This window comes from Seriola dumerili, unplaced genomic scaffold, assembly GCF_002260705.1.
Source record: "Seriola dumerili isolate Sdu_G_001 unplaced genomic scaffold, Sdu_1.0 BDQW01000052.1, whole genome shotgun sequence".
Classification (NCBI taxonomy): domain Eukaryota; kingdom Metazoa; phylum Chordata; class Actinopteri; order Carangiformes; family Carangidae; genus Seriola; species Seriola dumerili.
Genome location: NW_019174307.1, coordinates 1,633,712 through 1,659,285, shown reverse-complemented (window position 1 = coordinate 1,659,285; position 25,574 = coordinate 1,633,712). Strand labels below are relative to the sequence as shown.

Genomic DNA, 25,574 nt, shown 5'->3' with positions numbered 1-25,574 from the left:
TTTTTTTTTTTTTTTTTTTTTTCCTGAGGTGGGGTGGGGTGGAGGTGGGGGGGGGTGAGCTGCCCCCACCTCTCCACAGGAGCAAAGGGGGAGGGGATACTCCACTTATTATCCATCTTATTTTGCCCCTCCTCTCGCTCTCATCCCTCTTTACCCCACTAAGTCTCACCACTTTTAATTTCATTCATTCATTCATCCCACCCCAGCCCCCCACCCCCCCGTTCGTACCCCTCAGCATCCGTCGCACTTCACCTCCCCCTCTCTCCATCTCTCTCTAGCTCAGTTTCCCTGTGTATGTCTGTGGTGCACCCATTTTAATATTTCATCAACTCTGTCTCCTCCTGTATTCGCCCTTCAGATGAAAGTCCACTGGCATTTCTCTTGACACTGGAAAACGCTACACTTAATCTTTGTGGAGAAAACACCTGCTGCAACTTCAGATTGTCAGTCCAACTAAAATCTGCATAAAACTTCTTCCCACACCCGCTGTCCTCAACATCCGACGCTCAATTTATAGTTATACACTATAGTTTTTAACAAACATTACTCAAACAGGAGCAAATAGAGTAATGAGTGCATATGTTAGGGACTATTTTGAGCTGCAGATTAATAAAAAATTTGGTGCTCCAGGAAGCATTTACAGCAGCAGCAGCAGCAGCAGCAGGACAGTGTAAGTGGGACTGACTCATAATAAACTAGTGTGTGTTCATGGTGAAGCAGGAACAGTCAGGGCAACAGTGTGGTTCACTGATGTGCTCTTTATAGTTGTTTTGGAAAACAATGGCGCTGTATGGCACAGAGGAATTAGATATCAGGCTTTGGATCCACACACAATATTTGTTAGTCAGATCAAGTCATTGTTGGTTTTGGTTTTTTCCTTGTATTTGTTAACAAAAACAAAATTACACAATTTCACAAACTTCATCTATTGACCATCTCAGACGACACTTTACCATTTCTAATCTCCCTCTCCCTCTATAGGAGGCCTACATGTTTTCCTTCCCAAAGGAAAGCAGTTCTGAAGGATCTACCTCTGACTGTATAGTGGCCCCAAACAGAGTAGCCCCCCCCCCCATCTTAACCCCTTACTAAAGAGAAAGAACACAGAGGGGCCAGGAAGCAAAACCTGCTTCATTAAGTTCTCACTGCTCATCAATGACCAAGTTAGCCCCATGCGTGACTCTTTATCCCCTTGTGTGGGTGTTTCACAGTTTCACACACACACACACACACACACACAGACACACACACACTCACTCATTCACAGACACCTATGCACATGTACTGCAAACCTCCAAACACAAACGTGACCATTACTCAGTTGTGGGCTACAAGCACCTGTAAACACTCATAGACACACACACACACACACACACACACACACACACACACAAAGATTGTCTCATGTGACAGAAACACATCAAGTCCACACCCACTACTTCCTGAAAACATAAACACATATAATCTAAACTATCAAACTCACCGCATGCATACACATAAACATCCCCCAATAACCCTCCGTTTCTCCCCCCACATTTTCACATCTTTCTCACACACTATATAAATACACAAACCCGCCTACACACAGACACACATACAAACACACTCACCCAGTGGCACAGAGGATTAATCCCCTGGTATTTCCTGCAGGCCACCCCTACAGAGACAAACTCACTAAAGGAGACAATGTTATAGAGAAAACATTTAAGACCTAATCCCGCTCCAAGCAACACACAAAACCCTATACACACACACACACACACACACACACACACAGACACGTCCAGAAATATATTTGGCTGAAAAGTGGGAGAGCTTTGAGTTTTAAGGAAACAGCACTTGTAATTTTACACTGATGAATGTCTGTCTTTTTATGGCTTCAGTTGACAATTATTTTCATTAATGTTTAATCCTAATCTAAAGATTTGAAATGACAAATGCCAACCACATGTCAAACATGTACGTTTTCAGAATTCTTACCCAAAGGGACCCTGAAGCTAAAATATTATTTTTGTCTGATATGAAATGGACAAAAACAAGTGCCTGCTACAGCTGGAAACATGGCTGATGAGAGCCGTGAGAGTGAACCAAAACAAAGCAAAACAATGAGCTGAAAGACACTATAACTGCAGCGCATCGCTATGAGCAGCAACTTCACATACACACAGTCATTTGATCCATCGTTCATATAAAAATACTGATTGTAACAGCTTGTTATCTAATTCAATTTATTTTACTTAATTTACATTTCACTTCTCACACACACACACACACACACACACAAACACACACGAGTGTATATAACCACTTGAGGCTATTTTGGATCATAACACTAAGTGACTGAATGACTGTGCATTTGAGTGTTGTCCAGCAGAGCTTAGTTGTACCAAGATTAAAACTTAACCGCACTGGACACTGTGTTCTTGCCTTGCATAAAGTCACATCGTCCAGTTCCCTGTCAGCAGACTCTACTGTGACAGTGTAGGATGCATTATTTATTTTTGATAAACATAATATCTCCTGTTTATATATACATATGTAATATCAGGAGTTACTGTGCAGCAAACAAAGATAGTATAATTAGAGAGAAATGATATCAAGTTTGAGTTAGATTTGTTATTTATAGATTTGTAGTTTTTTACTTATTTAGATTTTTACAAAGTGCTTTAAAACAGAAAATAACATGAAAACATATTAACACAAAGGCATGAAGCAGTTTTATATATATATATATATATTAACAGAGTTTGCAGTTTTTGCACATCAGATATCAAGATTGGATATCATGACTATTCAAAGACAAAGTGATCCAGGACTAACTGTTGTTCTGGCACAACACTGATGACAGACTGTATTACCCCACTGATATTATCCCACCAAAGACCACACAGCTCATTCAGCAAGTGCTGCCCCAGCACCCACTGGTGGTCACTGAAGAAACTGCCTCCACGTGTAGAGTCAGACACTTGTTCAGAGACACAGTCCTATATTATCCTATATAATTGAACATGGGAGGGCCTGCAGAGGTAAAAGAGGGACCGTGAGTTTGTGTGTGTGTGTGTGTGTGTGTGTGTGTATGTGTGTGTGTGTGTGAGGGGGGTTGTGGTGTAGTAAAAGGGAGGGTGGGTTATTTCCAAGTCTAATCAGATCACTCGTAGGATTTGTTTTAGTACCTCTTTAACCTTGACCATTTCTGTCTTCTTTTGTAAACCGGAGCCAAGAGTGGACGGCAAGGCACTTACACAATTAAGAAGATTAAGCGGTGTCAGGTCACTGTCCTTGAACCGAGTAAAGATGGGTAAACAGCTGTGAGAGATCAAGGCTGGACACCCTGTGACAATGGTCTCAGGACTAAAGGAAAAAAAAGATTCAGTGGGAAAAAAAAAAGCAAATGACGAAATTTGGAGACAAAGAAGTTAAAGAAACAGAGAGAAAAAAAACCTAATATAGGTTCTTAGAATACAAATGATCTGATAGATTGATAGTAGCCGAGATAAACAGAGATAGACAAGTCAAGAGTGAGTGTATAAACAGCAGAGGGGTGTGTTCTGTCATCTTGGCTGACGTCCTAGAACCTGCTAGATGAAGGAGGAGTTCAATTGTTGACAGACAGTGGAAGAACACACTCCAACAGGCCCCCCAACACACACACACACAGACATGCACACACCCTTTCCCACCCCCATGACTCCCATCTGTTGAAAACAATACAGACCCAGGCCCTCCCTCCCTCTGCAGAACACTCACATGTGTGTGCACGTTTTCCTCTGTTCTCTCTCTTTGCTGTGAGGAAGGGCCGTCCACCCAGCACCGCAACACACTGACAACACACTGACCCACAGAAACAACAATGACAGCACGGCAGCACACGGTGAGAAGCCTCTTTGAAGAACTGTCATGTAGAAACATTGAAGTGACAACCTGTGAGATCCATATTTTTAAAAATCAAATCAGCATGGGTTTCTGTGCATGGACACCACACTGGCCACGACTGCTTATGACAGCTACTCATTTCATCTTCTATTTATGTCAAACAAACGGCAGAAAAACAGCTGCTCACCCTCAGCTAACCCTAACCCTAACACCAGGTACACGGAACAGCATTAATATCAAACATATGTAAATAAAAATAACAATAAAATAGAGGGAATAGTGTGCAATACCAATAGTTGCATTATTCCCTAACTGCAGTGCACAAGGGCGTCCACATCCTGTGACTTTGACATTTTGACACAAGCCCTCAGCAGCTTTGCATGATACACACATATGCTGAGCAAAGAGGGAGCTAAATGACATTACTAAGTGAGAGGGAAACGTGGCATTGTTTGTTAAAACAGACTGATTAAAGACACATGTTGATCAGACAAAGAAAAGAATTCTGATTTCTGATGTTAGACAGGCCATATGAATAACTGAGAAATAACACATCAATCAGCTATGAAAACAATTAGTACATAAAAAGTGATTTGCAGCCCTGTTTCCCATATCAAGTCTGTAATCAGAAGAGAGGAGGCTCTGAGCCTCTCTTCTGATTGGCTGACTATTTTCTGACTGATCCAATAAAAAAATAGCAGATTTCAGGTAAACACTCAGAGAAACCAAATCCTGCAAGGTTGGATGGTGGGTCCAGGTAGGCAGGGCTTGGGGCATGACTGAGAGCAGTAAATGCTTTGTTGTGACATCACAAAGTTACAGAAGTCCTTACCTCATTTTAAGGCTCAGTTTCTGAATACAGGCTGTGTGCATTTCTCTGTGGACTGAGGCTTTGATACTTTCACAGTATTAATATAGAACCTAGACCTGCTTTATAATCAAACAACACATGGACCTTTATACTATATGGACCTCTAATGGTAAGTGCACTTGTTTCTGTTGCCCCCAAGTTGCCAAAAAATAAGTTACTGCAGGTTTAGGAATAAAACTCACAAGTCAATCTAAAAAAAAGTTAATTATTACCAAGGACATTATCATTTGGGTCAACTCACGTTGAGAGATCACCGAAGAGCTAACCAAGAGTATCAAAACTGACATTTAGAACCTCTCATGGACTTAATCTTGCTCATGTTGGTTAAAACTTCCCCACTTTGTGCGTTACAGCCCTTAAAAATATACTACCTCGTGTTCAGTCACGTGCCTCTGCTCTATCCAAGTTAGTCTTCATTCACATTCAGCTAAGCTGGAGATATGTCTACTTTCACACCTTATGTCCGCACAACCACTAAAAGTGAGACTTGGAAACACTGCTGGCCCCGTTTTAGTTTGAAAACTCTGGGACTGCGTTGTCGTCTGGACAGGCAGCGCCCGATCTCGCCTCTTAATTTGGTCTTATCAGTCACGACTACCAGACAGTGGTGACTGCAACATGGATAGCAACCAAAGTCAACATGCCCAATTTGTTTAATCACTTGGAACACAATCACATTGACAAATATGAAGTGTGCATGGCCCAAAAAAAGATAGACTGATAAGTACCAAAGTAATTGTTCAGCCGCACCACAGAGGGTCATCCATGAAACTGCCTGGATCTGGCAGGAATTCAGCTGCCTTACACCACAGTCATCTGTTCACTTCACCATCTCACCACCCTGGTAAACCTCTGCAGGTGAAGAGCTTCTTTACCCCTGTTGAACACCACCTCAAGAAAACTGCAGCCATCAAAGAGTAGGAAGGTGCACACCCCCAGGAGACAGAGATGCATGCTAAAGACCCTCTATGTGTCTGGGGCCAGACAGACAGCCATTGACTAAAAACACTTTCTGCTTCAATTAAGAGTGAGTTCGATGGCTGTGTGTAGATGAAAACCTTGTGCACATCAGGGTGTGTGTACTAAGACACTGTGCAGTGGCTGCATTTGCAGGATTAATGGCTCTGTTCATCAGCACGGACCTACTATCAGGAAAAGTCAAACTGGCAATATCCTGCTGTCTGTCCTGTGTGTGGGTCCTGCTGTCTTTATCTCTCCATCCTGTTTCACTGTCTGTGCTCATGCCAGGCCTTTTACTGGCTGGGCGTTACACAAGTATTAAATTTATTTCCATTGTCATTGATACTGACAGTCCTCTTGGCAACGGCACATGGAAATGTTGGGACAGTTAGAGATGGGTTCACACAAAAGATCATAATCACAATGTTTGGTATATCCAGTGTAAGAGGCTATAAGTCATTAGAACTACCATCAATCAAACTGAACGTCACCATGAGTGTGCTACAAAGAGTAAGTGAAACTACATCTAAATCTATAACATACTAGTTGTAATTTGTGCAGAATAAAGGAAAGATTCTCCATGTGAACGGTGTGAGGAAACTGATGAATGGATAAAAGTGTTACACAGTCATGGAAGAGACTGTGGACTACGAGTTTACAGTCTTGGCACTGGCTCTGGGAGGCAGTGCTCAGGCACAGTGGTTCTTTGAGCTAAATGCTAACAGCAGCATACTAACATGCTCATAATGAAGATGCTAACATGCTGATGTTTAGCAGGTGCAGTTAATTAGTTAGTATGCTAACATTTGCAAATTAGCACTAGCTGCAGCTGATGGGAATGTCATTAGTTGTGCAGGTATTGGGTCATAAACCAGAGTATTGGACAAAGTGAATCTTAAAAATGAAGGTGGCACTAGAGGAAAAGACAGGGAATCACCTAAGGGTCGTTGGGATTCATCCTCTGGGGAACATGAATGTCGGAACCAAATTTCCTAGCAATCCATTCAACAGCTGTTGAGATACTTGAGTCTAGACCAAAGTGGTGGACTAGTCAACCAACTGACAACCAACATGCCCATATAGGCACACAGCATGGGTAGAAAAAAATACTGTTATTTGTCTCTTCCAACCCAGAGCTGCTGTTCCCATCAATATGCAGCGTTTGTTTTCTCTCTTATAAACAGGAAAATCACTGATGCCAAGTTCAACAAGCAGATTTAAGAGTCTTAAATTGAGTAAGCTGGAAAATAAAACAACAAAAATCTGTGAAGCTGAACCCAAAGCCCCCCCCCCCCCAAAAAAAATATATTCATATTACATTTAAAACATGAACTGTACCGTGTTTTTGCTTCTCCTCTGTTTCCAAAATGGGAAGATGCAGTGGAAGAAAAATTTTAGCCAACTGAAGACTGAAGCGAGACACCAACCTAGTCCGCCCATTCTCTCCTGAAAAATCTCCTCACGTCCTCTACTAGTACTGTATCACTGCCACCGCACCTTGCTCAGCGTCTCCCCTCCCTCTCTAAGCCTGTCCTCCAAAACCCCTGTCAAGAGGCACAAGACCCTAGTAGTTAGTCGTGAACTGAATCCTGGGACGGTTGCTGATCTGATCCAAGAAATGGTGCATTTCCCTTCAGTTTCAGTGACCAGAAGTTCCCTTAAAGTGTAGTGGAGGATATTCCTAAATGCAGCCTCCCCTTCTCTTGCCTATCATCCCTACAGCATCCCTGCATCCTCCATCCCCATCCCCTCTTTCTCTGGATGCTGCAGGTTCTTCAGTTCAAAGCCTGAGGAGGAAAAAGATTAGGAGAGGGGAAGACAGAAGTGGGCGGAGGTGGGGTGGGTCAGGCAGAGCCGTCTGGTAAAGAAGGAGGCACTTATAGTGATGGAAAAAGGAGGGGGCCTGCAATTTAATGTAGAAAAGAGGGGGGATGGCTTGGAGCAGAGAAAGAACAATGAATATGAGATGTGGTAAGTGGAGTAACAGTATATTCTCAGCGATAAAAAAGAAGCTGTAAATACAGAATATGAAGCAGGTGCATCGCAGCTGATGACAATATGACCGTCCATTTAGTGTCATAGTAACAGGAGGAAAAGATAACACCCAAGGAGACAAGGTGAGTGAATACAGTCAAAAACAATACAGTCACAAAAGTGAATGTGTTATGTGTGCAAATGTAATTAGTGGAGTGTGTTGGTGCATTTGCTGACAGGGGAGCCCTAATGAAGATTGGCAGTCTCAGACCAATCATAAGTGGTCCACAGAGCCTGTGTATGCATCATGAGTAATTAGTTAGCATTGAGCCAGACAGAGGTTGAACTGAATGCTTGGTTTCTTTTGTTTAATAAAGTGAAAGGAAAATATATTCCTAACTACATTAACATTAAAAGAAGAGCACAAAAACTGACAATTTGAAAAGCAAAGGATAATGAAAAAGAAGAAGCCTGAATTACATTAATCCCAAAAAGACAGAGTTAAATAGCAACATTTTAAAAAGAGGTTCATAATGAAGTCTGCAGTGTAACCTCTATGTCTTCATGAGGCAATTTCTCATCAAAAGTATTCAGAGAATCGAGCCAGAACATTTGGCTCCGTGTCCTGGAAAATGTCACACCAGCTGAATATCCTTACAGAACAATACGGACTAACATTGTTTCAGATCTGCCGCCATAGCTGCACAGGAAGCTCCCCTCTTTGTTTTCTTTCAGGGAAACGAGAGGAGGAAGCCTCTGACTTTTTGGTGAAAACACGGCAAGATAGGCCTAATGCCCTATTTGGGTGTATTCTTAGCTGCTTCCTGTTTTTCAAGCAGCCAGAATTTTTCCACAACCTGCTCCACTGCCAATAATCCCAGCAAGGTGTTGGAAAGTGCAACAACAACATTATGCCATAACGTCCAAACTGCTCATTCAACTATTTACAGCCAGGTCTGCTCCGAGGCAGTGGTGTAGACTCAGCAGGTGTAACGGAGGGGAAAAAAAGCGTAGCGCATACAAATGAATACTGTTTGCTCTCAATTAAACATCTGTGCATCATATACCACATACCATTATGCAGTTTTATATTAATGCTCTGAAAAACAAATTTAAAAAAAGCAAATTTAATTGAATTCAGCCACTTGGGTTTAATGCACTTAAAATTTGGTTTGCCAGTTAAACAATGCATTTCAGATTCTATAAATGTGCGGCATTATATTCACTTGATTTGTGTGCAAGAATAATTTATTCTTAAATAATAAGACAGAATTAAGTTATTCAAAAACACAAATTAGTATTCCTTGCACATGCATCTCACAGCTCTAATTACTAATTTGTGCACCCAATTTTTTTTCCATGACCCCTGCCATGCTCCAAGCTCCCAGTAAGCAAGCTAGCTAGCTTGATTGCTAACCTGACAAGTAGTTTCTTCATGAATACCCACAGTATTTGTGACGCTGACTCTCACAGTTGTGACACAGCTGATTCCCACATGGTCAGCTGTTAGCAGATATTACGTGCCATGCTCACGGACGCCTCGGTGAAGTTGAAGCTAAGGCATGGCCTCATCATTACACCAATCCTCCTGTCCTGTCCTGTTAAAGAAGATTACACAATACTGGCACAGGGACAGAGGAGTTCTACAGAAGGCGTGGGGACAATATCATGCGCACTTCCTGCCTCTCTGCAGGACAAACAATGGACTGGTTTCAAGTCTCAATCTAGCAACATCAGGTCTGTTGTCTGTTCTAGGAAACTAGACGAGAAGTTAGAGAGTTAAGGGTCATTGTTCCTGGGATAATAAAAGGGGAAGTGACTTGTCATGGTTTTAATGGGGAGGGGGCTGACAGAGATGTTTTGGTCACAGCTGGTGGTACACGTTCATCAGTTTAATTTTCTATTATTCATCAATAACATGCAGTCTCTTTTTAAAAGCATCAATGAAGAAAAACATTCTCTAATGCTGTCTACACTACTCTTACCTTTAACCACTTACAGTTACTTCCAGCAGCATCACATTTGACATTTCTGTGGAGCAATAAAATAATGTCAATAAGTCTGTTGAATATCAAGTCGACATTAAAATTGTCGACGCAGTGCTGCACTGCAGCTGACTGCAGACTGGTGAAACTGTGAGCCCAGTTCTCACCTTATTCCATATTTCACATGTATTTCAGCTGTCAATAGCAGAGTGCTACGGTTTAGCTGAGCTCCAATGACATCATCAAGTCAGCAGTCGCCCTGCTGTACCTAGACGGTTACTCCCACAATATAAACCGACATTGAGAGAGTATTTCCAGAGTCTGCTGGTTGTCACTGCTGCAACTGCAGAACTAATTCAAAATGAAGTTAACTAATAGCTAATAATAACATTTGCATTGGAGACTAATTTGTTTAAATATTACATTTCATGTTAGTGCATCTCACAAAGTGGCTGTGATTAATGCAGCAATTATCTCCTGCCCCTCCCACTATTGATCCAAGACATCCATTTTTTTTTTTTTGGACTGAGAGCTTTGGCGAATGTGAGCACATGGCTCAAAGCCACGGGGAATTAAGTGAAAGCTCATTTCGTCTTTGAACATAACAAAGAGACATTGCTCTATCTTAAGTCGGCAGATGGGAACATTTCAGCAAATTGGCAATAATGGGGAAGTTTAAGTCAGGATTGGTGACAAAGTGGAGCGCACGGTAGAAGAAGAAAAGCTATAATCCTCAACTGTTATCCCAAAGCCTCTTTTGACTGAAAGGGGCACAAAGAACTACAGAACTCCCCGGACACAGGTTCAAATCTCTGCGACTGCATGCAAGAGATACTGCAACCTCAGACTATAATGATGTTGTCTGGTGGGAAATTATAAAGAGATTCAGAATTTGATGGCATGCAGTGGTAAAAATCATCTAGTAAAAAAATCTGTACTGATTCCAGCACCATAAAAAGACCCCTCAAATGAAGTTTTCTGCACCACTTCAAAAAGTGTGAAGCCTGTCATGGTGTTCCTCCTTAAAGTTTGTGTAAGTGTGAACAATGTATCTCAAAGGGAAAGCAAATGGAGATCTCTCTTAAAAGCATCAAAATGTCCTTTAAATGCAATAACTCATATTGTTCATAATCAATTTGATCATGAAATCTGGGGAATTTCCTACATTCTTGTTGATGAATATGGCCTCTATGGAACTAATAAATCAGAGGTGAAGAAGAACTTTAATTAAACAAATTCCAAAGAGCAAGAGTGAGCTATTTAACCTTTAATTATCATCTACAGAGACACCCGCCACACACAAAGTACCCACAGTGACCATTTCACCTTTGGCGCAGCAATAATCAACTCGCCTCAAACACCAAAGGCCTCTGGGCCATCATCAGCTGCCTCATAAAAGCTCAGACGGGGCAGAAATGAACAGGATGTTGGCCAAGGCGATGAAAAGGTATGAAGGTGCAGCGTACTCCTGCCTCTGTCTTTTCTTCACTTAATAAAAAAAGGAAAAGCAGTATCAGCTGTTTAGTGTGCGTGTTATTTCCAGACTTGATTTATCATGTCCTCTTCATGTCAGTGGGCCCACCAAGTATAATTAAAAACTAAAGCCACGATAGGTTAAATCAAGATTAATTACAGTTGTCTGGTGTATGAGAGTCAATGGCAGCAGTCCGCCTCCAGTGACGAGCAGACAGCCCCTTGTAAAACAGTCCTCAGTGCGAAAGTTACTGCAAAGCTATAAAATCATTAGCTGTCCGGACACCGCCAAGAGTGACACCTCCACATGAGAGGACGGGACAAAAGAGAGACAGAGACAGACGGGGCAGATGGACAAAGCATCAACTGTTTCTGTCTGAGTTCAAAACACAGACGGCCATCTGAACAGGACAGAGGATTTGTCATAGACACAAGCAGAAGTTTTACCAAAATGATGACATGAAGAGCCTTTTGTCTAAACTACGTGGACACTGATACTCTGTCCATAGGAAAGGACGAATGAAAAAAGAAACACAAACTGTCTCTTTGATTACCATACCAATTACCACATACGTATGGTAAGAAGTATGTAGTATGATATGTAGTATTAAAGGTGTGTTTTTTAAACCACCTGATTGAAAGGTTTGTTATCATGCTTCCTCGCTGTTTGTCTTTATTTTCCAGCAAAGCTCATGAACGCAGCACTTTTCTCTCAAGAGCTGGTGGCTCTCATGAGTGCACGAGACTAAAGAGGAAAAAAAATTGATGTCCATTGCAATGGATCTCAAGCAGATAGCAAATCTCTGCAAGAAGCAGTGCCTGCTAATTCACTAATCAAACAAAATGCTAACAAATCTCCTCTGGATTACAGTTAGCCAGCGTTGGCCGCCACTTGCACTGGCTAAAGTGACAAACGTCACCAGCTGTAGGTTAAATCAGCTGTCGCTAATTAACGTTCATTAGCTACAGCTAACGACACTTTCTGCTGTTGTCTGGTTAATGTGTTCTCTGCAAGCTGGTGTCTGCCTCAGCCAAAGACTGTTTTACTATTTGAGGAGGCTGCACCTGTTATTTCAATGATTCCGATACATATCTATCCAGTATTTCATTTAATATCTTGCTAACCTAAAATAATCTTCAGGTTGTAGCAGTGGATTAATATGAATTAGGCTTCCACTTAAACCTTGAGTGTTGATTTCTGCCTTCTGAGCCAACAGAATTTATTTATTTATAACTTTAATTACTTACAAATGTTGAAAGCTGAACCTCTTTAGATTCAATAAAGGATTCATATTGAATAAATTGATTCAAAACTGTATTTGCTTTCAATAGCTCCATTCCATTGATTAAAAACAACCACTGCAAAGAGGAAAATTTGGAAGACAGGCCAAACCACCAGCAAAGACTTCAGCGTCAATACTTTGTGTTACTGACCTCGGGATGGGAGCGAGTCCTTGACCACCCACAGTCAGAAATGACAAGTTGAAACAGCACTCACCAGCCAGAGGGACATGACAGAGTTTTCTTTGAAGACACCTGGGCAGTAATTCCCTCTCACAGATCCAGAGCTTTCTTCAACACTTTCCTCGCTTCTCTGGGATTAACAAGACTATGTTATTGTCCCCTCAAAGTTGGATCCACTGACCAAAAAGAGCCTTGCAGTCTGGCCCTTATCCTGACATACTTCCTGAGCTGCATTGTTAGCAAGGAGAGAGGAAACACACACACACACAGACACACACACACACAACCCCACACACACACACACACTATGGAAAGCCAGTGTCAGGAGATCATAACATGGAAAGTGAAAATACCAGGAGCCGTTGTTTGCTCTCTGAGATTTTTTTATTATTATCATTGTTATTTCTTGTGCTGTTGCCAAGTTCAGTGTTCAGGCTGAGAACAGACTGGACTCTCCAACGTATCGTCACAACTGTATTGAGCAAGAGTGTCAATAACAAATATAAATGTGACAACCGTGACAATATTAATTTGAAGAAGCTAATCCAGTTCAGAGTCTCTGTGACACCTAGCAGGTTCTGTTCTTTTGATCTCCACCATAGGAAATGTCTTAAACTTGCTAGATCAGTTGTTCCCAACCTGTTTATATATATATTATATTATATATTTTATACATATATATATATATATGTACACTGTTGCTTATTAAATTGGAATACAATATTTTTTACCTCTTTCCATGAAATTTTTGTGACAATGTGATATATTCTTGACAGATAAAGTGTATCTTCTCAAAACTTTAGTGGTCAATCTCTTCCAAAGTGATTACTGATGCATTTAAATAGGAATAAACAGAGGATTGTGTCTGAAAACAAAATTATTCCAACTTTATGGGCAACAGTGTATATTACTGAGTCTGAGTGTGTGCTATCAAAATGAATGGATAGCTGGATAGCAACAGGAAGAATTAAAACAATTCTAGCTTCCTACTTGTTTCCCTTGCTTTCGTAATGTTATTGTTGCTGTACATCATTTTTGAGATTTTCAAGTGGGTCATGAGCTGGAAACGGTTGGGAATGGTTGGTTGCTTTACCTGCTAGTAGCTATAAGTAGATGCTGTGTGGGTGGTGTGCATTTGACTTTTTACTTTCCCTTTTCAATGAAAACAGCTGTCCTGCTGTGGCTGAAGATGAGTTTAATGAGAGCAGAGTTTGTGGACCAAAACCAAAACAATGAGCTAAAAGAGGCTGAAAGGAGGAAGCTGCAGAGTGAGATGATAACTCTCTGTGGGGGTTATCACCACAACCTTTCACGCTACAGGCAGACATTTGATTCATTGTTGATATAAGGATATTAATAATTTGAGCTTTGTGTAAAATATAGACCGACTGAAATGAAGTGGCCCTGGATCAGCACTGTGCTTACTTTGTGCTTTTTCATTACTACATGTGGTACAAAACAGTTCCAGGCAAATGAATCAACACAGTGAGATGCTGGAAGCTGAGGTGAAGAGGTCGCCTCTTTGCAATGTCTCCCCAAACCAAGTAACTCCCAACTAAACAAGCCCATCCATTGTTTTTTTAACAGACCCTTAATGGAAACCACCTCAGACCTGACAGATTCATTGCCAGTCGCCCATGAGCACAGAGGTGACTAAGAAAGCAGAGGAAGACAGGCTGCAGGAGTATCATGTGACTTTGACATTACTCAGGTTTATTCTTCTCCTCTCAACACGGCTTTTACAACGTTTGGAAGCAAGAAGGGATATTTACTTTGCTGGAGATGAAACACAGTTGTGGCCCTGTGGTCTCAGGGGAGGCCACATCACTGTAGCAGAACACACACACACACACACACACACACACACACACGCATTGAAACTACACTGATCCAAGAGGCATAATTCAGTCCTACCACATATGTTCATCATTAACTAATCATTAAAAAACCATGAGTCATGTCTTGTCACAGTGAAAACATCTGAATTCATACAGAGCCAGTACATTACGTAAGACTAAAGGCCGAGTTGTGTTATTGGATCAGCTCCTTAAACCTCTTTAATTTCTGTATTTACATGAATATATGTCTTTATGTTTATAGATGCAGACATGTAAAATGAATAAAGGTGTTTTACTCACACTTAATAGCAGTAAACAACCACAGCAAGCTGAGAATGTGTTTGTGTCCATACATAGAGGAATCCTCACTGTGTCTGTATTGTAAGCGGAGTGAAACCCTGAGCCCAAACCTTATAGGGTTCATTCTTCCTAAAGCCCTTCCTAAACCCCCTCAGCTGGATCAAAGTGTGCGTTGTGTGCTTAGGTTTTAACATGGGGGGGGTTTACTTTCTGGCCGATTGTTATCGCTCCTCAAAGTGCTAAGCCATGAGCGAGGCCTCCGCGAACGCTGCTGCTAAGAGGAGTGTCTGAAATGTCTGAGTGTTGTGCGGGTGGTTCTCCACTGCCATGTGTGCTGGATGAGGCAAAGGCATGAGTTTAAATTGGAAGTGCATGTTGCATGAGCTCACACTTGTCATTTCTCATTAAGCCACATGAACGCTGCTTAAAAGAAAGCTGTTTCGTTAATACAGATAACTCTCGAAGGCTTACTACACCAACAAATCACAACACCGTCTGCTACCTGCTGGTCTCTTTTTACCAACATCAACAAGTTGTTAGAATCATTTGAAGTATTTGATGTGGTGGTGAAACATGTACATGTGCTAAGAGAGCCGCTTGTTTAGAGACTAAAGATGCTGGTGCCTTAAAGTTTCCATAAATACAGGTGCTACAAGCTACTTAAGGATTAGATTATCCTCAGGGTGTATATGTAGTTTATACATTCCAAATGTCCAAGAAATGATGTTATACTGCATGTGGGATGATGCTGGCAGGTTACTGAAGAGATTCATGCCTTATGCTGTTTGGCAAAACAGATTATAGAAGACTAGACCTGGCCAATATTCGATAATATCAAATAGCATGATATTTGCCACCATATGCAATATTTTTCATAATATCAAAAAAATCATTTTTCTTTCTGCTGCCAAGTCTGAATCTTATTTCACTGCTTTACTTACTGCACATTGTACCTTGGGATGTGACGGCTAAAACTTTAAACTGCTGTTTAGTGGCAGCATCTCTTATATCATAACAACTGCAATTATTATGAGGTTTCTTGTGTCCACAAATGGAGGAAATTCAGATATGTTTCTACTCTCTCTCAGTAAAAGGCAATGGGAAAGAGTATGCGCTGTTAAAATTGGAAAAAAAAGAGGTTCCGATATTCCTTCAGAAAAACAACAAAAAAAACACATAAGAACCGTTCAAATTCCTGTTTTTGCGCATTATGTCCATAAGAGAGAAAACATATTCAACAAGAGACATAACTACTTGCTAATTTTGGTGCACATTTTCGTGATGCTGGTGGCGTCGGATGCACCGATACATTACATCCCATAGGTGCTCAATTGGATTTAAGTCAGGGGAACATGAGGGCCAGTCAATGACATCAATGCCTTAGTCACCCAAGAACTGCCTACACACTCTGCAGCAGGAGGAACCCAGGGCCACTGCACCAGCGTCAGGTCTGACAATCGCTCTCAGGATTTCATCTTGGTACCTAACAGCAGTCAGGGTACCGTTGGCTGTGAGATGGAGGTCTGCGTGACCCTCCAAGGATCTGCCTCCCCAGACCATCACTGCCCCACCACCAACTCGTCATGCTGGATGATGTTACAGGCAGCATAACATTCACCATGGCGTCTCCAGACTCTTTCATGCCTGTCACACGTGCTCAGTGTGAACCTGCTCTCATCTGTGAAGAGAACTGGGCGCCAAAGGCGGACCTACCGATTCTGGTGTTATCTGGCGAATGCCAGTCGAGCTGCAGGGTGCTGGGCTGTGAGCACAGGTCCCACTAGAGGACGTGGGGCCCTCATGCCACCCTCATGGAGTCTGTTTCTGACAGTTAGGTCAGAGACATGCACACCAGTAGCCTGCTGGAGGTCATGTTGTAGGGCTCTGGCAGTGCTCCTCCTGTTCCTCCTCGCACAAAGGAGCAGGTACCGGTCCTGCTGCTGGGTTGATGCCCTTCTACGGCCCTGTCCAGCTCTCCTGGTGTAACAGCCGGTCTCCTAGTATCTCCTCCATCCTCTTGAGACTGTGCTGGGAGACACAGCTACCTGTGCAACCTGACTGGGCTGCAGGTGCTGCCTCATGCTACCAGTAGTGACAAGGACACTAGTGTTATGCCCGCGGTCATATTATTGTAGTTGGTCTGTTGTGTATGTGTGTGTGTGCCCTGTGTTCCTGTGTTTTCTTATTGTATGCAAATAGGTGTGTGCCGCAACCGCCACGGTCATTGGTGGAAAGGCTCTGCGCCCTGGTCGGTGATTGGCTGCAGCCCCTGGTCACCTGATATATAAGGAGCCAAGATGGCCGCCAACTTGTGTTCTCATTCTCCTCTTCTCCCAACTGGCCACACTGTTGCAGTGACTTAGCTTTGTGTAGTTCTTAGATTCATTTGAGTAGTAAGGGTGGGCTGCCAGTTTTGTTTCTTCCTGTTTATTTAGTTAGGGAGGTGAGTTTGTTGTCATTTGTTTGCCTTTGGTTAGATTAGTTGTTTACTTTCCAGACAGGGTTAATATGTTTATTATGTTGGCCTTAGTCCACCCTGAAGCCTAAACTCAGTATTTATTTCCTATATGTTCACTTAAAACCTTTATGTAAATAAATCACTTTCTTTGTATTTAAACCAATCTTTGTTGTGGCTACTTGGGACTTGGGGAAGATGGGGCCAGTTTATGTTGTGTCCTATGCCCCCCCTAGACTGGGGCATAACATTAGCAAAACAAAATTAGAGAAGAATCAGTCAGGAAGGAGAAGGAGAGAGGAACTGTCTGTGGCCAACACATGAAAAACCATTCCCTTTCTGGGGGTCGTCTTGCTTTTGCCTCTGCATTGCACCTGTCGTCTCTTCCATTTGCACCAAAGCAGGTGAAACTGATTCACAATCACTTGTGCTTCCTAAATGGACAGATTGATATCCCTGAAGTTTAAATGACTCTGTGTTATACTGTGATGATTAAGTGTTCCCTTCATTTTTTTGAGCAGTGTATTATGTGATTGTTTACAGAGTAACAAACTATCTGATATATAGTTACATCACTTCCAGAAATGTACTGTAATTCCTCTAGTAATTTATGTCCCAACTATTATGTCAACCAGATGACCAGATGACCCAAGGTTGACGTGAGGAGGAGAAAACATGGCTGAGCCCAGAAGACAGCGACTGTGCCCTTGCTCCTGCCACAACCCCACCCGACTGTTTTTCTGCACCATCAGCAGAGATTCCTACTCCACCTACTGCATCACAAAGGAAGGTCAGTGGGCCGTCTGGCCAGCTGTAGTCTACAGCGTAGTACTTGCAAAAGTTGAAGAATAGCAGTAGTAGAAACTTACTGAGAAATTTTGATTACTGTAATCATCAATTTAATAAGGTTAGAGTTTAAAAATGAAAAACCTATCCTCTAATCACCTCCTTTGTTTTCTGATTAATAGATGCTTCAAAATTCCGTGTACAGAGAGTCTGGACTAACCAGGAGAGCACTGCAGTACAGTTCATTGCACTAAGGAAGCTGCCGGCAAAGAAGGACTGCCCGCTGTGTATCGGTATGGTCTAATATCCTTAGCACTCGAACATGGAAAGACATGAAATATTTTCTCTACAATATAGTTCAAATCAGGAAAAAGCTTTTCCAGCTTTATATTTTTGTTTTGGGGAGGAGACAGAGAGAGAGGTGGAGAGGTGCAGAGATATAGGGAGGTGAGGGGAGAAGAAAGGTGTGTCGGTCTTTTCTTTGAGAGCTCCTCTCCTGTTTAAAAGCTTCCATGTGGTTTTGGGTTTAGTTGGGACTGACAACTTTGTAACTTTCCAGGAAGATGCTTGTTAGAGCATTAGTGCTCTTCAATATTGTTCTCATAGCTACTGTAGATGGTTGAACTGATTAATCAATTGTGCAGTGTTTGACATAATAATAACACATAAAACCATTATGAGCCACATTTTCTCTAGTATAAAGTGTATAAAGCAAAAATCATGGTTTTGTCAGTTGGAGTTGATGAAAAACATGAAGTTTGTACCAGAGCCGTTGCTATGCTAATAGCCGAGGGTTGTCATTATGTATTCAGATAGGGCTAAGTGTAAGCGCGCTTGTGCGTAGGAATGGTTGTTAACTGCTTGAGAAAATCTAGTTCTAAAGGAAAGGGCTGTTTGACGGCAAGATAAAGAGGAGATTTATTCAAACTAAAGCATACACTTCTCTGGGCATATTTTTAAGTGACTAAAATACATTTTTGCAGCGGGCTGTTCACAGCAGCTCATCACTCAGCTTCTGTGCTATGTACCTCACACAACCCCACATCAAAAAACCAGAACTATCACTTTAAGAGAATTAATCATACTGTATAATATTCCCCAGTTTGCCTATTTATTACTAAAAATTTAGCAATAAAATATCAAAAGTACTCCATATTGAAATGAACAATTTGCTGTCTTAATGTCTTATGATAATTGTATATTCAATAATGAAAATGGCATTCTAGTTGACCACTAACTAGGGTATGGGCAGAGTATTTAGGTGATATTCTAGTTGAAAAATAAAAAAATATTCCTCATTTATCCTCAATAATGTGGATTAAGTCTACTTGAATTAATATTACCAGTGAAATACTGTGATCCTGGTCCTCACTATGGATTAGAATTTTTTTCAGAAAAGTGGTGTTCCACATAATCTAAGGCTGTGTATGGGATAAAGGTGTCACCAAATGTCCAGAGTTACAATTTGTGTTCCTATGTCAAAGAGAAAAGCTGGCTCTCACTTTGTGGGTCTATTTCCTCAGTCCTCACTATGTGCAAGTACAAGAATGTGTGTGTGTGTGTGTGTGTGTGTGTGTGTGTGTGTGTGTGTGTGTGTGTGTGTGTGTGTGTGTGTGTGTGGTAGTGATGGTGAGGACACCCCGCCTGTCATCCTCAGACAAGATACACCCACTAAACACCGGGCTGCATTTCCTCACAGCACCAACTGTAACCCATGGCGATGGTGAGCCTGCCCAGTAGCCGGGCATTATGCAAATGCAAATCACGCTTGACTGGCCACAAGACTGTCTGTGTGTGTCCATCGCACAGCTTCACATTTCACCCAAACTTTATTGGTGCCAGTGGCCTTTTGTCTGCTTTAATTGAATTAACTTCTCAGAAACAGACCTTGTTGCAGAAGAGCGACGGGACATTACACAGCCATCACCTCGCCATGGAGCTTTTAATAGTGTTTACATTGGAATCATTCAGTGCTTTAGGAGAAAAGGGGCTTCTCTTTTACAAAATTTTATAACTTGGTACCATTTACTTTTAAAGAGCTACATGACACATTTGTCACAGCCTCTGAACATAACAGAAAGACTTATTCACTGTCACTTTTCTGTCACTTTACATTATATTTCAGCCACTTGGGATCATGCTTTGTTTCTCTTCAGTCACATCTTAATACTGGCTGTCCTTCTGACTCGCACCAGTCACTTTAAATGACAAAGATAATTCCAGTATATAGGAAAAAGAGTTTTTCCTATAAACTGGAAAACTATTTTCTCAATCAGGTTCTTACTAATAGTCATGGTGTCCTACATGAACACAACAGTATAGAACAGTATTGGTTATTATATTATATAATATTATATGAGGTTCAGTTAGAAAAAGGTCATGATGATGTCATATTTCTGCACACCAGTCGGAGTTCAGCAACATGATGTCAGCTGGCCGGTTGTTTTTGGCGTGCTTACATTGCCAGACCACTGTAAATTAAACCTGAACAACCCAGGGCTGCCCCCTGAAACTCAGTGAGTCAATGCATCAGTCAAGAAGACCCTGATTCGTCTCGCCTCAAAATAACCAAACCACAAAACTAACTGTGATGGAAAAACTCCTGAACCAGCCGCTGGTACAACCTCCTCTACTGCTCCACACTGCGCTAGGACTATAAAACATCTCTAGATCAAACCACATCTACACAGTCCTGAAGTATATTAGCTAAGTGTTAAACAATTTAATTAACAATAATTCGAACTTTCATTGCTGCTTACTTAGTCAAGCATATTATATGTTATGGATGGGCTTAAATAATAAGTGCAAATCAGCCTTCACATGTGGTATCAGCACTAGTCTCACCTCATTGCCTCTAGCATCTGCATAATGTAGAGTTACATTAGAAACAAGATAACTTTGACCTGTGAAGTTCAATATAAAACATTGGAAATGTCTCTTGGTAACAATCAGAGGCATACTCTTACGTACAATTTCACAATCTAAGGGATACTATACAAGACTAGTGCAAAAAGACATACAACAAAGTATCCACAACATTTTAATTTATAAAGCATTGATTAATCCACATTTTAAATCCCTGAGCATGTGTGTGTAATTAACTGAGTAAATCACAGTAGAAAAAATTAATGGCAATATCCCCATCTGCTGGTTAAAAAGCACATTATCATCAAAATCATACTAGGTAGCCCTAACCTCTGCTTTGAAGTCCTCAGAAAAAATGCAGCCCTCTGCTGTTGTTTTGGCTACAAGCCACCATTTCAAAGAAAGAATGTATTCTCTGTTTATTGGTTGTCTTCCTTTTTCTTTCATGTCTGTCCCTAGTCAAAATGGCAGGGACCCACCCAGACGACAAGCAAACACTGTCACATGGTTTTCCCCAGCAAATAAGAGTCATGAGAACTGTTGTTGTGTGTTGATGTGATGTTTGGCCTGTCTCGGAGATAATGTAAAGCAAACAAGCTTCCGTCATCTTGACGTTACAGACTTGACCAGACTTGAATTAAACAACCAGTTTGGCTGGTATTTTAGCTAGACGTGCATCAAATCGGATTTGCAGTTCTTACTCAAAACCTTTGGGATTTACTGTTTTGGGACATTTCAGAAAGTTATTACCTTAACTCACAGAAAAGACATTTTAGTGATGTTGCCATTTTCCCCTCAATATTGCATTATCATGTATTCAGTAGAGTGGTCTTCACATGTCCATTTGGTTCCTAGTTACCAAGTCCTGACCTTGAACTTGTGTCATTATGTCTGGTACTTGAGTAGCTCTGGTTGGACTCGATACTCAACGTATGTTATTCACTGTTTATTAAAAATCTGAACTGACATTCTTACTTCGGAAAAAAATTTTCAGTTTAAAAACGCAACATATCATGTCTTTAACTCTAGTGCTGGCATTTAAAAGAAATGCACTGTCTTGTCAGACCCGCCGAAAGCCCTAAAACTCTTTTGCTATTGTTGTTGTTTTGTCAGCACAAAATGGAGGAAACTGGCAACCCACGCTAAAGCCATAATCATGAAGTAATGCTTGGAAGCATCTTGGATTCAGCACCACATAAAGATAAGGCTGTTTGCTGACTTCAGCAAGCTAATGTTAACTCAAGGCAGTTACATTTTACACTCAAGTGAAGCAAATTGTCACAACATTGTCAGTTCTATAATGTAGTTTTGGAATATGGCTGACCTCATGGGTTTTTAAAAAGCGAGACCCCAAATCTGACCACGACAGACTGAGATCAGGTCCCTGTCAGACTTGGAAACAATAAAGATCTCTAGCATCTGCTGAGAAAGCTTCCACAACTTTTTGAATTTTTTTTGAAAATGCTGTTTTATCCTCATCTTTGTGACAAGTTTTTGTTTTATAAAGGACCTGTAAGTCATTAATTACCTTAATGACCTTATCAATTATAACATAGATCATCATCATTGATGGGTGTCTGGCATGCGCCATCTATTATCAAACTGAAACAAGTCTATCGCACTATTTTTGTCACATTTTACAGTTTAAAATTGAATGCGTTGCCACAACAGGCACTCACCATGCTCCAGCTTCATCTGAGCAGTCACAACTACGTGACAAATGCAGGTTTCGATCTAAATCTTGAAAGCAGAGCACTTGTTCTCGTATTGATGAAATTGGGCACTTCAGTGCAGTAAAGATTTTACTTCCTGCATCTTTAATCAAATGCAGAATATGTTGATGATTGGTTAGGAAGTACTAGCGTGTGACATGAAAGTATGTGTACTAAAATATTATCTATTCAACCTCTGCAAATATAACTTTCTTTTACAGCTTACATTCATTTTGAGTGAATGAGCCTTGGGCCTTAGTTTGAAAACTCACATTGTTTTATTGTGAAAAATTAACATTGCAGCATGGTATCTTGAGAACACTAATCTAAGAGTCTAAACTTCAGAATGCAGAAGGCAGGTGTTAAAGACTCGGCTACAGCAGAGCTGAGAGGTAATATGAGACAAATGGACAAAATGACAAAGTCATCTCAGAAATGTGCCACAACAGTGAAAGTGCCCTGACAAGAATTTTCTCCAGTGAAGGGATAACAACGCTTGTGCAGTGGAGGGAGCTGCTAACTGATAATACAGCCATTAGAGCAGCTTGTTGGGCTTCATCTAGTACTGTTTAAAGCCACTTTATCTAACTGCACACTGTTAAATCCATTACTGTTATCTCTGATAAGAGAGCCCAACCTTTCAGGACAGATAAAATATAGCAGGCAAACATTTGGAGCATGTTTTCCACCACTAACACTGTTATGTAATGTTGCTCCTGGGATCAAATATTATTTACAATGCTAATATCTTATGTAAGTAAAGAGCTGTACGTCTTCATCAATAGATATCACTCAAACAAGTGCATGCTTTTGTATAATTATGTATTCTCTTTACACATGATTAACACATTTTATGATAACCTCTTTCTTTTAATAGTTTACTACCTTAATAAAGCTCAAGCTGGTAAACCTGAAAGAAATAACTTGTTAGATTAACTATGAGTGAATCTAGTTTTCCCACGATAGCATTCCCATATTAAAAAGTAATATATCACTTGCACACCCACAGAAATATTGGCCTCTTGTCTGAGGTGGTGCACACCACAACACAATACAATACAATACAATACGATGCAATACAATCACGAGGAGGTATTCAGGCTATTTACAGAGTCATGCTATAAAGGCTTGCCAAGGCAGATAGGCGCGCAGGAGGCAAAGAAGTAGATTATGTTCTCAGAGTGTCTGTGACTACTGTAATGTAAAATGAAGTGGGCTTAAAGGGTAAAACCCCTCAATTTAGGTAATCCAATCTGTTATTCTTGCTGTCTGGGAAACTCCATGTGGAACCAAAGAAACTATGTCCGTATTAACACTCAAAGCATTTATACTCAATCCCCTAAAGCTGCTGTTATACAACCCTAATTGTGGCTCATCTTTGATGACTGTTTATAATGAGGATGTTACATTTGCCTCCGTCCCATACAAATATAAAAACAACTATATCAGAGACACATGTACATAGTAAAAAGATGTCAAGAGCTAGAGCTTGATCGTTTGTGTCACTTGTCTATAAAGCACTAAATGCTCGTGGGCCCAAACACATCTGTGATCCACGATACGAAGCATCAGACCCCTCAGGTCATGTGGGACAGGTTTACACAGTGTTCCCAGAATCAGAACCAAGCAAGAAGAAGAAGCTTTTAGTTCCTCAGCTCCTCGCCTGTGGAACGAGCTTCCTGAACACCTTAGATCTGCTCAAACTGTCAGCTTATTTAAATCGTTGCTTAAAACATCGGTTTGCTGCAGCTCAGCGATGAATCACATACAGAACATTTTTTTAATCTTTTGCATTTGAATGTCTTTAATCACTGCAGCAACCCCTTTAAAATGGTGTTTCCTACTTGATCTTCTGTATTTAAATATTTTTTCAAATGTTTTTAAACGCTATTTAAATATCATCTTAATGTTCTATTTGTAATGTATTTCCATGCCTCTTATCCAAGTATTTAAATACAAGCTAAAACTAGACTGCATATGTTGTGTATAAATCTGTACCTCAAAATCATGTGGTATAAATTGGGAGTGGGGAAAAAAATGCTAATCGCTACAGAGTAGATTCAGATTTAGAGTATAGCAAGTGCGAACGTCTGTTTTTGACAAAATCAAATACCTGACATATCAAGGGTTCTTCATTATATTACATAAAATCCTATAAATCCAATATTACCATTTATAAAGTCTCACTGCTCATTGAGTTACAGCATTTCTCCACACTGGACAAATGCAACCAGTGAAAGCCACATACATATAAAAAGATACAACTAAATCTGTCGACAAATTCCCATCATCTCATGTTATATAGAATCTAATGCCCAACCCCACAAAGAAATAGTCAGTATATTTTTAGCTATAGTGTGAACACAGCTTTGGGGTTACCATAAATGAACTCCCGGCGTGTGTAAATGATATAAATGTGCGGCACGCCGGTGATGCTTGTGTAGGATTGCAGGCGTGTGCAACACATGTGCAGCATCGGGTCCCAGAGTGTGATTTAATTAAAGATTCCTTTGCTTGGTGCACAGGGCTGGACACACCCGCTCTCATTAACAGGGATCAGGACGGGAACGTGAAACATGTGCCGGTTTTTTATGGAGGGCTATTGAGTTTCTACTCCTGTTGTTCTAATAATAATGGCATGACAAACTTTCCCTCCAGAACAATCAACTGTTATTCATGTGTGTTGTGTTTAGGACTCCGCAGGTCTATCCAAAAAACAGTCTGTATAGTATAATAAGAAAAAGTACATTAATGTGTTTCCAGTGTATAACATTTAATATTCTCTCCATTGTTTGTCACTTGCCACAGATTAGTCCTATACAATGCAGTGAAGCCTTTACTGTCCGCACAGCTTTGCCTGTGACAACACTTTATGGCTACATTTCATAATGCCCATTACGTTTACCCTCCCAGTCCACTGAGAAACCACATTCCAGTGCAAATACCTATGAAATTCCTCCACAGAGGAATGTCTAAGTGTGCAAACCTATCCCTTTAAAAAGCAGTGAGAGCGAACTA

At 40.9% G+C, this 25,574-nt stretch overlaps 1 protein-coding gene across 5 annotated transcripts in view; it reads right to left on the bottom strand.

Annotated features, from left to right (window-relative positions):
* Nucleotides 1–25,574, bottom strand: part of LOC111218778 (tensin-1-like) — a 173,738-nt gene that overhangs the window by 140,099 nt on the left and 8,065 nt on the right. The window contains exon 1 of one of the 5 annotated variants that reach the window (XM_022741247.1): nucleotides 12,635–12,760. The exons of the other annotated variants lie outside the window; for them this stretch is intronic. Coding sequence (XP_022596968.1) covers nucleotides 12,635–12,649 — 15 coding nt within the window. The 5' untranslated portion in view covers nucleotides 12,650–12,760. Of the gene's footprint in view, nucleotides 1–12,634; nucleotides 12,761–25,574 lie in introns of those variants that run through there. 5 annotated transcript variants of the gene reach the window in all.